General features: G+C 50.4%; 2 protein-coding genes across 2 annotated transcripts; both read left to right on the forward strand.

Annotated features, from left to right (window-relative positions):
- Positions 1-668: 668 nt before the first annotated feature.
- Positions 669-1,292, forward strand: CABS01_12494 (uncharacterized protein; the record flags this gene model as incomplete). Its single annotated transcript, XM_060545847.1, has 1 exon — positions 669-1,292. A coding segment is annotated over one exon (624 nt), but the record flags the coding sequence as incomplete, so codon positions are not given.
- A 7,313-nt stretch (positions 1,293-8,605) lies between these two features.
- Positions 8,606-12,720, forward strand: CABS01_12495 (uncharacterized protein; the record flags this gene model as incomplete). Its single annotated transcript, XM_060545848.1, has 2 exons — positions 8,606-11,379; positions 11,430-12,720. The coding sequence occupies 2 exons, from the start codon at positions 8,606-8,608 to the stop codon at positions 12,718-12,720; spliced, it is 4,065 nt and encodes a 1,354-aa protein (XP_060396383.1).
- Between the last annotated feature and the right edge of the window lie 987 nt (positions 12,721-13,707).

Raw genomic sequence — 13,707 nt, forward strand, 5'->3', positions numbered from 1 at the left:
AACAACTCGCTCGCAAGGAGTTCCTGTGTAGTTTGCAAAGTGTGGAAAGAACAGATACTGCGCCTCAGCTCTTCCTCTCGAAGCACGGAGGGGATATCCTTAGGGTGCTGACCATATGAATGACTTAGGGCGAAAAGTAACGAGACCTTCACGTGCACTTAACCAGATGGTATAATTGCAACTGCTAGCAATGGAGAAAACACATGGCCATCCAGTCTACCTTACATGTTGAGCCTCGCTGTGGAGGCTGTGCTTTGGTGAGGCTGTTTGATTCAGGCAGAAAGTCGGTACATGAGGTGACTACTTAGTCATGTTGATCCAAGCTACCACCGCTATCGTTGAGAGTAAGTGACTGATCTTACGATCTCAGCCAAGTTACTAACTCATGTCTCCCCGCGATCGTCAACAAGCTAATTTCCCCCGCAGGTTTTCTCATGCATTCCTCAATCGGACACGGCAACGGAGCCGGCGGAGGCTTGGGACATCCCAGCTCCGATAGTAGGCAGGTGTACCGGCCAACGTCGCGACTTCCAGGTTGGAACACGACCATGGATTTAGGCGGGGCGGCTTTAGGTGTCGGGCCGAGAAACCTCCCGAGCTTGCTGTGCCCTCCATCCCGTGCCCACCTGCCTCAATCCTCATGATAAAATTTTCTTCAGCCTGCCAACTTGCCTGCAACTTTGTCCTTCCCTCACAACCACATTATCCGTCAACCGACCTCCAAAGCCGGTACCGCGACTGCGATTCACCTCAAATCATCCGCGTTGTTTGCACTGGACGGTTGGTCCGACGATGTGACGTGGGCTGTGGGACGCGATTTCGCCATTCGCAACGTCGTCATTCTCATATCAGCAAAGCGCCAACCTCAACGAGATGACGAGCGGTGCCATCTCCAAATGATGATGGGCATCCTCGATCTCCTCTTGCGGCGCGCTCCTGCATCCTTTCCCGCAACTTGGGCGTTTCTACCGCTTCGAAACCTCGGGAACCATCAGACCAAGCATCCCACCATCATTTGTCGCACCCCCATGCCGCATTGGTGTCGTTTCGGATTGATCTTCCCCACGAGGAGCGCAGTCTTGGGTCGCATTTCAGACGCGCGTGCACAATCGGCGCATCGCAAGTGTGAGGCGGTTACGCACAATGTGTTACTTTTCGAATATCGGAAAACGTCTCGCAGAGCGCGACAAAAATCTGCTAACCAACCTGCCAGCTTTCGTGATATCCGTCCCTTTTGGACACAGGCATTAGTGTGTACAGCAATGGGCTTCTCTCTGTGCCATTCTTGCTGAAGGAAAATTTCATCGTGCCAAGATCAAACTCTGCCCTTCTATTACCAAGCACCTACGTCGCTCTTTATCCGATAGCTCTGGTGCATGAAGTAAAGGCAACATTTTGTCAAACTATGCCTGAACATGGTATTTGCCCGAACCATGGACTTTGCGCATCCGAAATACCACAGTTGGACGCGTCTTTTCCAGCGGCCGACCTATTGCCAAGTTCTCGGTGGAAATGTCTCGAATCCGTTCGGACAAGCCTCAAATGAAGCCAAATGTGGACTCCACATCAATCTGCCCGGTTCCATTTCTGCTGCCCGGACTGCCCGGCTCACCGCCAACATGAAGTCAAGGCGATGCGAGCAGCGAGCAAGGGATTTGATACCGCCCGCCCGCGTATCGGCCACATTGCAGGCTTGCGCTACGGGACTGCGACCAGTCGCGACGGCAGAGATTTCAGCTTACATGTCCTGGCCAGGGTTGGAAAAAATACTACTAGTATTTAGTATTAGTCTAGTCTAGTACTAGTAAGTCTAGTATTAGTCCACCCTTTAAAATACTAGACTAGTATTAGTATAGCTAGTACTAGACTAGACTAGTATTAGTATACTAATAGTATACTAATTAGTATAAAATATACTATTTATAGTAATTTTATTACTATTTTTAGAAATTTAAATATTAGTTTTTATTAATTCTAAAAAGAATCTAAAAAATATAATATAAAATATTTCTATAGTAAATATAAGTAAAACTATTTAATTAAAAAATATCTATAGTTTAATTTTTAAATTCCTAAAAAGAATTAATAAGAAACTAATATTTTAAGAATATTTTATCTAAGTAATAATATTTAAGCTTTTAAAACTATATAAAAGAAGCTTTTAATAGTTTTATTTTAATATATATTAATACTTATAATTAATTATTAATTATAAATTTATAAAGAATTTTTCTAATATATACTAATTAGTATACTAATACTAGTCTAGTATAGTATTAGTCCAGGCCGTACTAGACTAGCCTAGTATTAGTCCTAGCCGTACTAGACTAGCCTAGTATTAGTCCTGGCCATACTAGACTAGACTAGACTAATTTCCAACCCTGGTCCTGGCGGCCATGATCTGATGGCGAGCGTGTCTGCCGGTGGGGACAGTCACTCAGGGGAACGCTATGCCTAATTCGCTTGTCTGCTAATATTGAAGCTGATGACAGATCCAGAGATACGGCTCCTTAGGACTTGGCCGCAAGGCTAAGTGCAAGTTCCTAACTTCCTCCTTTTGAGGCGGAGCTCAGCATGAGGATGACTGCCTGGAAAGGAGCGCCATCCGGGTCCACGAGCCTCGCTCACGGACGCTGTTTAATCTCTTCGAGTCGCCGCACCTTTCTTCTTCTTTCGTTCTTCCGACTTTCTTTTTTACCCCGAGGTCGCGCTCTCAAGTCTGCTACTTACGGATACCTAGCAGAAGAAATTCAACTATGGTTCATCCAGCGGAACCCAAACAGATTGTTGATGGGGCCGATTGGCAGACTGGGCAGGCGCCTCTATTCCTGGAGAACACCATTTACCTAGGACCCTGCCTGAAAGGAAGCCCAAGGAAGATCGGAGGATTCGGAGAGCAAGACGGACCCCTCCTAGCAGCCCTGAAAGCTGGCAGGGCAAGGCCCACGAGTCCCCTTCCCTGGGCGATGATGGCATAAGCCGCGTTGGGATACAGGTGGGAAGGTTATTGGCGAGCTAACGTTCCCACTCCCGGACAGGGGGGCATAGCAACGGGGCATGGCAATTCGAGCAAAGTCAGGAATTGCGATGTGCGATGCTTGACAGCTGACAAGCGGAACCACATTGGATGATGCCCTGCTGGCAGTCGCACAACGATTCCAGGCACTCTAATCCAGTGTAGATCGATGCATACCGGCGAAGCAAGCACGCAAGCCACCGGCGTATGACGATGGCACGAGACGGTACTTTAGCATTATGAGCCGAGACACTTTCATTCTTCCCGGCTTACCGTTCATGTGGAGGGAGAACAAAGTTTTTGTCTTTTTGTGCTTTGGAGCACGGGATATCCTCCCGCGAATTCCAACGGCGACGGCCCTGCACAGCTGAAAGGACAATGGGAACACTGGGAATTACTGGCCCCTGCGTACCGGTGACGCGCGCCTGGCTACTCGAATATGGGCCGCCAAACAGCCACAACTCCCAAGATGGGAATAATGTGGCGCGTTGGCAAACGCCAGAAGCGGAACTTTGAGTCGAACGGGGCGTACAATTTCATTACCGCCGTTACCCTCGATGCTCAAGGCGCTTTCACTAGTGGGAATGCACAAAGTGTAAATTGGTCGGATGCGCGGGAACATGATCAAACCCGAATCGGACATCTTGTCAGGCGACTCTCACACTTGCCAATTGCCCGCCATGGACAGATACATCTTGGAAGTTGGAACTGCCGCCATTATCTTCCTGCCTGCAGCCTGCAGGGGCCTTTCATCTGGCTGCAGATGCGCACATGCAGCTGCAGCAGCGCTTCAATATCGGCCGAATTACAGCAGGATGGCACGGTGGGCTGGAGAGAGAGAGCCCCCACGCACGCCATGCGCCCATCCCGAAGTGTTGCGAGTCGTGATACTTGCGGCGTTCTGTTCCAGCGTCCACGGTACCCTGCCGAGTACCGATGAAGCGAAGCGGGTCAAGCAACGGTCGACTCGTTTGATCTCCCTCAGGTGTTGGCTCCTAAGTACCTTATTATCGAAGAAAGTTAATTCTTTCTAAGTTATAAATATAAGAATATAGTTTTAATAAAATAGTATAGTACTTACTTAGTACTTAAATTAAAATACTTTTTTAAGCTTATTATAAAAAAAAAATAACTATATTATTAACTACTTATTATCGAGGTTTATAATTAGTACTATAGTTTTAATTATAATAACTTTACTTATAATAAATAAAAAGTCTAATTATAAGTCCTTTAAAAGCCTCTTTTTAAGGGCTATAAGAGCCTCTAAGTTAAGTTAAAATACTTATTAAAATATTAATAACTAAACTAACCTTATAATAACGGCTTTAATAAAAAAACTAAAAAACGAACTAAAAAATAATACTAAAATCCTCGCTAATATTAAATATAATTTATAAAAAGTAATAACGTAGCCGTAGAGTATTAATAATATATTTTATATTAAAAAGACTATTATTAATATTAATAAAATAAATAGGGCCGTATTAATATAGTACTTTAGCTTCTTTTTATAACTCGAGGATAATTATTTTAAATAGTATTAAAAATTTATTAAAAAGCTTTTTTAAGTACTTTAGTATATTTATTACTATTTTTATAATAATAAGATTCCTAATACTTATATATAAGAGTAAGTTACTTATTTTTAAATAATAGTATTAGCTTATTAATAAGCTATTAAAACTACGATTTTAGTAATCCCTTAACAAGGGAGAGGGTAGAATAAAAGAAAGGATAAATAACTTATAAAAAGGGTTAAGGTTAAATAGTACGGAATTCGAGGGCAGGGTAGCGTCTATATGTACTGCGGCAATCCTCTAGTAATACAAAACGATGGAGTTAAACAGTGCAGGTGTTGGCTCCCTCGCCTTGTTGTGCGCTGAGCCAGGAGGCCCCAGGACAAGGCCAGACGAAAATCGCCCGAACACATTGTCAGAACTTGGCGCCCTGAGAGAGACTTGGAGAGGGTCGGGGGAAGTTTGTCTTGACGGTCGAGCGTTTGCAGATGTCAGCTATCAAGGCTATCATGCAGAACGCGCGACTCGCACCACGCCCGTCCGTTCGACACATTTATTCAGAATGTTCTGTGCGTACCGAACGTATTACTAACTCAGGGGCTTTTTCTCACTGTCAATGCCAATGTTGAGAGTTGGACAGCAGCTGCTAGCTCTGCGCCTTCCCACTAAAACGCCGTACCGCTCTCGTGAATGCTAGCACGAAAGAGAAAGAAAGAAGAAGAAAAAACGGAAGAAAACGCTGGACGAATCCCCTCTCGATCGGTGAGACACCGCTGAGTGAAGAGCCGATGGGACCGGCCGCCGAAGCGTGAACGCTTTAGTCTTAGCCAGGGGCAGTCCTGAAGGGGGCGGACACGTAGAACAAGCTTGAAAGACAAGCCATCCGTCCCGCGGGTAGATCCCCCTCTCCCCTCTAACACTTCAAAGACGACTGACGTGGTGTAGTGGGAGGATTGAGCGCGCACAGGTCTCAGACTCAGGTCAGGTCGGTCCCTCGAGTTCGTCGCGAAGGGGATTGGGTGCGTTTGAGAGAGAGTAAAAGCGCGTCTCCTACTGATACTTCATAGGGTCTAGAGACTCGGAGATGCGGTATCATGATTAAGGTACGTGCTGGTCGGAATGTGCACAATGACTAGCGGCTCGTTTGAACAGCTGGACACATGTGCTGTTGAACAAAAGTCGGAACAATGGGAGGGCGTTTCCAGTACGAGTTGGTACGAGTACGGGAACACTGATCATAGGCACACAATGAACGAGCAGCTTCTCCTCCCCGCCCGCTCCTTGCAGGCATCTCGTGTCTCTCTCGGCCAGCAGAGCTGCCGTGGGCCAAGGCAGGTTTTCTTGTCTTTTTCTAGCTGTCTCTGATTTTCCTGGGACGGCACTGGTAGAAAGGGGAGGGAAAAGGCGGGTACCCTCGTTCGTATTAATCCCCGCTGGCGCTGGCGTTGCGGCGATCATCCACCCCGTCAAACCCATCCGTGGACCATGGAATCCATGATCCAACGCGCCAAAAGAGAGGAGCCCCTCCCCTCGTCACCCCGTCTAGCTTCGATCCATCCTGTTATCCGTACCGTAGTCCGTAGAGATACGGGAAGGGAGGAGGTTGGGCTTTTGTTGGCACATGTACAGGTACATTGATGAACACCTTTACTTTTTTTTTTTTGTCAGGTATTTTGGCGACGGAAGTGTTGCACGGCCGCACATCTTACACGCGTTCAAACATTTCGCGCGGGAAGGGAAAAAAGGGAGTGAATTGCAGTAGTCCGTTTTTTTTTATTCTCCTACATCAGACCGGACGGGAGGCGACTTAACGTTTATCTCTCCTGATTTTTTTTCTTAACGTGCCGCTGTGCTGCCGAGCTGCTTTAGGCAGGGTGCGGCGTCTGTGAGTACCTTAGGGAGGGCGGCGCCGCGGCGGGAAAGCTGACCGTCTCAATTCTAAGGATCTTTGCACATGAGGCGGACCAATCTGATGGATTTGAACGAAATTGAATCTGACATTGGGCTGCCCGTACCTTCTCGTGTGTATTAGAATCTGGTGGCTTAGCGGGATATCCTTCGTCTTCGTCTGCCTCTTCCGATTAAATCAGAGAGGCAGGCATACTTCATCATGATCTAGGACGAATGAGAATAAGAGCAAGAGACTTATCGAAAAAGACCAATGCCAAGACGAGGGAGGTACAGTACATGGCACTTCTTCTGCCTCGTACTGCGTACGGTGATGTACCTTTAGTCCGTATCCTCACCTCACTTTCCCAGCGACTACGTAGTACTACGTAAGGCACGTTGTATGTGGCATAGAGGGAGTAATATTACTACTCCAGTTGCTAATACCTGATTCCCACTGACGTATTATGTGCGCTCCTGGTTTCTATTATTACTGCTACTCGCTACTTGTTACTCGCGAAGGTACTTACTTGCTGCATCTCTGCGTCTACGTCTCCTCCGTCTGTGGCCGCTACCCCCGTACCCCCCCGTACCTCCCCCGTCCGTCGTGTTCCCGTTTCCCGATTGTTCGATCCGTCCCTGTACTTCTCTCTCTCGCTCTTTCTGCCTTGGACCTTGAAGCTTTCCCTTGTGTGCCTATCCTTCCTTCCAAAGATCATTCTGACATCTCGTCATCCCTTTCGCTACCGTACCTTGGGCAAACGCACGACTCTTACCAATCCACTCTCGCTACCTTGCCTACTGTCACTCTGCCTACCAGGCTGTCAGCTTTCTCTCGTTATTTTTTTGGTGTCATTTGCCTCTTGAGACATTGAATATCGGCCGATCCATCGAGTCCAAGACCCTCTTGCACAATTCTTTCCCCGTCTCCTCCTCCTCCCCCAACAAGCTTCCTTGTCTCGCCCGGTGACCGGAAAGGCGTTTAATTCGCATCATCTTAGCATCTACCGTCTTTTCTCTCCTGTCGCATCAGAGCAACAGCGCGCGTTCCCTGGCGACAAGAAAAAAAGGTGGAGGCCGTCATAATATTCCCAGCTCCGCTATTTATCGCCCTCTCTCACTTTGAAACGTTCCAGCTCCAGTCTTGGACAGGGAACCCTTCACCCCGACCGTCACCTCCCGCTGCGGCTGCACCAACTTTCAGATTTCCCAGTCCTGCTCGCTGCTCAGACACCCTCGCTCGACCTTGGGATTTCTCCGTGTACACTGCTACACACAGTACTCCGTACGGATACACAGCAGCCTCCTCTTTTTGCGTTGTCCTTGCGTCGACAGTTGATCCCCGACGACGCTGCCGCTGGATTGGACCTTGCAACGAACCAGGAAAGCAAAAACCCAGACAACCCGCTCAACCACCACCAGCACAACCACCACCACCACCACCACCGAATAACAAGACCTAGACCCAGACAGACCCGATCAAGGTTTATACCTGAGAAGGGACGCAAGAGAAGCAGCTGGTTGCCTCGCCTCACCACCAGTCGTTCGTTCCTTTTTCGCTCGTTTTACGGCTCCGCCGCGATTGTTCCTTCTTGTCTCGAGAACCTGAACGGTTTATTCCTACGGACCCCGAACGGATACTATTCATATCTCATTATCCACACCCTGGATCGCCCACCCTCAACGAACGAACCCTCCCGTCCACTTGCCGCCTTGTATCTTTTTCTCCCTCCCTCTGCCGGCCCAGAGCATACCTTACCATACCGATCGCCGACAAACCCAAAACCAAAGAAACACCTTTCCTTGCCTGTACACACCCCAGGTTTTTTTTTTGTCATGTCCAATTGAGGGGGAATTCCTTAACTTGACTCTACCACACCTTATCTCACAAGGCCGCCTTACTACATACCTTAACTTGGGAGACTGCAGACGTCGTGCCACCGTGACACACCGAGCATTCCGGCCGTCCTCCCTTACCCAACCCAAATCGACCCTCGTACATTGCATTCCTAGTCGCAACTGCATGCTCTAGGTCACTGTTGCCCGCGCGATCGCAAATAACAGCCCTCCAGAGCTCGGCACGGGCACCGACACCTGCACCTGCTGCTCTGTCTCTGTCTCTGTACCAGTGTGTACTGGCAGAGGAATCCTCTCTAATTGTGTTGGTGCGACTTGCCATGAGATGAAAGGCCCGACGCTGACGATGGCTCCGGCCGTTGTCCAACCAGTTAATGGTTCTTACCTACACCGATCCCATACCTCCGACGACCGTAACAACGCCTCAGCAGCGTCTACAACTTCAACAACAGCAGTACCCACACAGCAGAAAGGCTCGAGCGTGCAGGGACGAGCTGCATTCGAGCTTCCCTCATTTGACACCCTTCCCGAGTTCAACACCAACCTCTACCTCGACGGCAAGTCCAAGGAAGCTGCTGCTAAAGAGCAGGCGGCCGCAGCCGCAGCCGCAGCAGCCGCGCCACGACCAAACCCGGCCATGTTGTTAAAACCTCCAAAAGAGGAGGACAAGGAGAACACGAGAGATGGAAAGCAAAAGGAGAAGGACAAAGATGCCGAGAAGCTGCAGAAGAGGGGGAGGAGGGCTTCGTTGATGGAGCGTCGTAAATCTTGGCTACCAACATCTAGATCGCCGTCAAAGTTCAAGGAGCCGCCGGTGCCCGAACGACCCGCCATGCCCGAAAGACCCAGCACTCATGCCGGAGACCACGTGAGCGCTGCACCTCTTGCTGCGACGTCTGCCGCCCCCGTAGCACCGACACCGCCGACGCGACCTCTTGAGCCAGAACGCCCCAGGACGGTCTCGGAGAGTTTTGCTACCTTTGCGAAGAAGTCATGGATGTCCACATCCCGTTCCCCGTCCCCGAAGCGAAATCCAGACCCTCCAGCTCCACCGCCTTCTCGCCCTTCCCGAAGCAGGGCCCCGAGTAACGAGAACATCAAGGGTGTGGACTCGACCCGCAAGAGGCCAGTATCTATGCTAGTCGACACAGAGACTGCCGCTTCAAAGAGTGCCGAATCATTAAAGCCTGCACGCACCCTGAACAGAACCAGCACTTTCTTGACAAAGATTAAGCAGCGACCGAAAAGCATGCTCATTACCCTTGGATCAAACAACGAGATCGATACAAATGCCTTGCCCCCATCATCACTAAGCTTGCCCCCGCCCAAATCTGCTGTTGAGAGCGATCAGCCCAGCAAGAAGACCAAAAACAACAGCAACAATAATAGTAATAAGATCAAAAAGCCCGAGTCGAAACCAGCTTCGTTCGCCGAATCCCAAACAACAGCAACAGACGAGTCTCTGACGAGCGAAATGTCAGCCAACAAGGATACCATCTGGTCGGTTTTCCGGTCGCTCGACACCGAGAGTGGAAGCTTCGCCACCAAAACCATGGCCCAGCGCATGCACTCTGTGCGTGTTACATTGTTGCCATTTTTGCGGACCTATATGAACCACATCACCAACAAGGGACTCATTCTGGAAGATGTTGAGCGGAGGGCCATTGTGCTGAACAAGTGGTGGACTGGTTTGCTGGATATGCTGGACGGTCAGGGCCAGCAGCTCCCAGGCGTTGATCGGCCGGTTTTGCTGGAGGCTTTGACGATGCTGATGATGAGACCAGAATGGCGACAGACGACGACGTACTTCATGTCGTTGGTGGATCGCTCACCAAACGAACGCGTCCGACCGCGATCGGGGACCCAGTCAACAGCAGACTCATCACAGGCATCGAGCCAAGCTTTCCTCGCCGAATCCGCCGAGCACAATGTGCGGACCATGTTTGTGAGCAACCTCATGAAGCAGATGCAAATTGTGGTGGAAAAGATGTCGCTTCGACACGCACCTCTCAGTCTCGTCAATTGGTGCGGTAAGGCGTGCGCATACGCATTCTTCTTCTGCCCGTCTGTGGCCGAGATTCTCGTGCGATTGTGGGATTTGCGACCTGAGCTCATTCGAAGGACGGCTGACGAGTTTGGACTGCCCAAAAAGAATGGCGGCGAGAGCGAGGACATCATGGCCCTGTTCCCACCTAATGTGGGCGTATTGGGCTGGCAATCGCAAAAGACAATCAGTGCTCGCTTCAAGGAACGAGTGAAACTTTCCGTGATGGCGGCGAGGATCCCTTGGTTTAGCCCCTGGGTGACGCGATGGCGTGGTGGTGATACTGACTTGTTTTTCATCTTCTGCAAGTACTACCACATTCTATCTGAGGAGTTCATGCCCGAAGGCCTCCCTCTGCTTGAGAAGGCGCGGTCGCCAGGTTTCATACTGGTACAGGCCCAGATCCTCGCGTGTATCGAGTCCACGATCCACCGCCAGGCCGAAGTCGACGCTATTTACAACCCGCCCATGCCGACAGATTCATTTTACGGCGCCGATGCTGCTGCGACCGCGATGACAATCCCAGGGAACTTGTTGAAGAACATGGCCGAGAACCGCCTCATCGTGTTGTTGAAGGATATTCTGGGCGAATCGTTACCAGTCATTGCTGCCGCGAGACGAACCTTTGCCGAAGCCTTCCTCTCTGTGACTCGTGCTGCGACCCGCCGCGTATCCGCTTTCGACCACAGCGCCGTGTTCACGCTCTGTGATTTCTTGGAAGAGGCACTGGTGGCTTACGACCAGCTCGACGATCTCGAGAACCCGAATATCGCCAAGAGTATCGACTGGTCTTTTTGGCTCAATGTCTGCAGAAAGATGCTCATCTCCGACAACGCTATGACGGAAGTTCGGCTCCTGTCCTTCATCTTCTCGACCTGGGAAGCAGTCACGGCAAATCCCGTACGGAAGAAGGCTTTGTGTCTGGACTGGCTGCTTACCGAAGAGACGTTCGACACCTACTTCAACCACTGGTGCCCAATGGTCCGCGGCTACTACATGCGCCTGCTCTGCTGGCGTATCTGTCGTGACGGCGGCAGCGCGAACGAAGTTGATGCGTGAGTTGTGCCATATCCCGCAAGTCAACAAGACTTACTGACATTCACAGTGAAATCTTCCTTGTTGCCGCCGCAAGACTGAAGACCGTCTGGGCACATTACCTCTTCCTTCGCAACGCCGCCGATGCCGCAGGAAGGCTGCCGCCCTCGACATCACCATGCCTCCCCACGCCGGGCAAGAAGTTCATGATCATCCGTACGGAAGTGAACATTCCGCAGCCAGGCTACTTCAACCAGCCATTCGACTCGTTCTCCAAGATTGTCAATGGCGAGGGAGTCATGTCGTCAACGCCGGCGACAGAAACTAAGGAGGTTGCCAAGCCTGATAACAGCAAGAAGCGCTGGTCTCTGCTTGGCAAGGTGCTGTCTTTGGGTGGTAACGGTTCAGATGGCGAGGATAATGAGTCCTCGCGCAAGGAAACGACGTCGTCCAAGTCCGCCACTCTTTCCAAACGCCGTCAAGGAGGCCCGCCTCTGCCTCCCAAGATTTCCACTTCATCGGCCTCAGCTGTCACGACGTCGTCTGACGGCAGCTCGCCGGGCACCTCGCCGATCTTTATGGAGCAGAAGTTCGTGTTCAAGTTCACGCTGACCTGGCAGCCTCCTGCCGTCACCCAGCCTCGCGATCGCATCCTTACTCGCCCACGCCTTCCCGCCCCGGCGCAGGCCTGGGTCACTTCCCGTTCGAGAAGCGGCAGCACCCCTCCTCTACCTGCTGCTGGTCTTCCCGATCCCACACGGTGTGTCTCTGGCTCTAAGAAGAAGGGCCTCGTCGACGAAGCCAAGAACGCCAGTCCTCTCGCCTCCCCTACCCTCGAGCGCAAGTCTTCAGTCACTGCGGTGTCGTCATCCTCTCTCGTGCGCAGGCTCAGCAATAAGTTCGACTTTGAGAACAACCCGAACGTGGAGCTGATGACCTTCGACTTCGAAAGTGCAGAGAAGTCATCTGCTTCATCCGTGTCTTCCGACTCATCAACGGCCTCATCGCCTACCGAGAGCAAGACCGAGGAGGAGGCGCAGCAGCCGTCGGAGTCTGCGCCCCAACCCCCGCAATCCAAGGCCATGGCCCAGGCTCATGCCGTGCTCCAGGCTCAGCAACGGCCTCACCTGTCCAAGTCCGGAAGTCGTAGGACCGGCCCCGAGCCCCTTACACAACCCCTTCGCCCAACGGGAATTTACGTCAAGCGCGCCGTTTACGCCGGTCGTGCTTTGGCCGAGTGGAGCATCGTCGTTGCCGAATGCAACGGCTTCGTCGACCGCAGACGCGATGAGGGCGTTCTCGGCCTCAGCGATGTGGAAGTCCCGATGCTTACTGTCGAAGGCTTCCGAAAGCTCGGCTAAATACCTAGTCTACTATACCCGCCATGCTTGCTCTCAACACTCGAATGCATTCATACACGAAAATTGCGTATCTCTTTCACAGCAACGAAAGTTACGACATGAAACCGGAGAAGAACACAGAACGATTCTCTCTCCGCATGACAGCAATAACAGCAACATCAAAAAGTACGGCGTTGACAAGCACATCCTTCTCAGCCTCACGAGGCGGGCTTATCATTTCAGTCATGGAGAATTCCCTTGCATCACCACAGCATTATCTGGATCCGTCCAAGCCGACGGTCGCTTAACCCAAAGCTCTTGAACGAGCCCTCCTTTTCATCTCTGTTTCGGCGCTCCTGTTCAAGTCTTCGCAGCCCAGAGCAATTTCCGACTTTTTCTCCCAAGCTCAGGTGGCTTTTGCTCTTCTTCACCGTCAGTATTGTTCGAACCACCACATCATCAAAGTAATGATAGTTTAAATTTCTTCCCTTCTTACTCGTGGTCACTTGTTTTTATTTTCGGCGTTTTTGGGGTCAAACTGGAAAGAGCGGATAACCCAACTCCCTCTCAGTTCGGGATCTTCAAGGGATGTGTGTGAGGAATCAGGGTTCGCAATTATTTTCCGTTTTAAGGCCTTTCAAGGGAGCTTCTTCTACTTCCCTTGAGAACTTTGTCTCCTTGACTTTTTGCTTCTTTTCTTTTTGCGTTCGTCACAAACCGGGGAACACGGGACGGATTGTTTCATTTTTTCAACTGTTCGGGTCGCATTACACACACATGCCAATCTTTGTTGCTTTGTTCGAATCCAAGGGAAGGGATCGAGAGGAAGATAGGTATTGAAGGATATATCCCAAACAAATCAAAGTCCAATGAGAGACAACATTCTGAATCAAATACTGGCACCTTGCCTTGCTTTATATGCTTGTAATGGAAAAACTCTGATATTGGCATTGGCGCCATAGAAAGCATGTTCTTTTCGACACAGTGACGTCAGGTGAGATTGCGTCT

Source organism: Colletotrichum abscissum (assembly GCF_030869225.1).
Source record: "Colletotrichum abscissum strain IMI 504890 chromosome Unknown Scaffold_38.1, whole genome shotgun sequence".
NCBI classification, from domain to species: domain Eukaryota; kingdom Fungi; phylum Ascomycota; class Sordariomycetes; order Glomerellales; family Glomerellaceae; genus Colletotrichum; species Colletotrichum abscissum.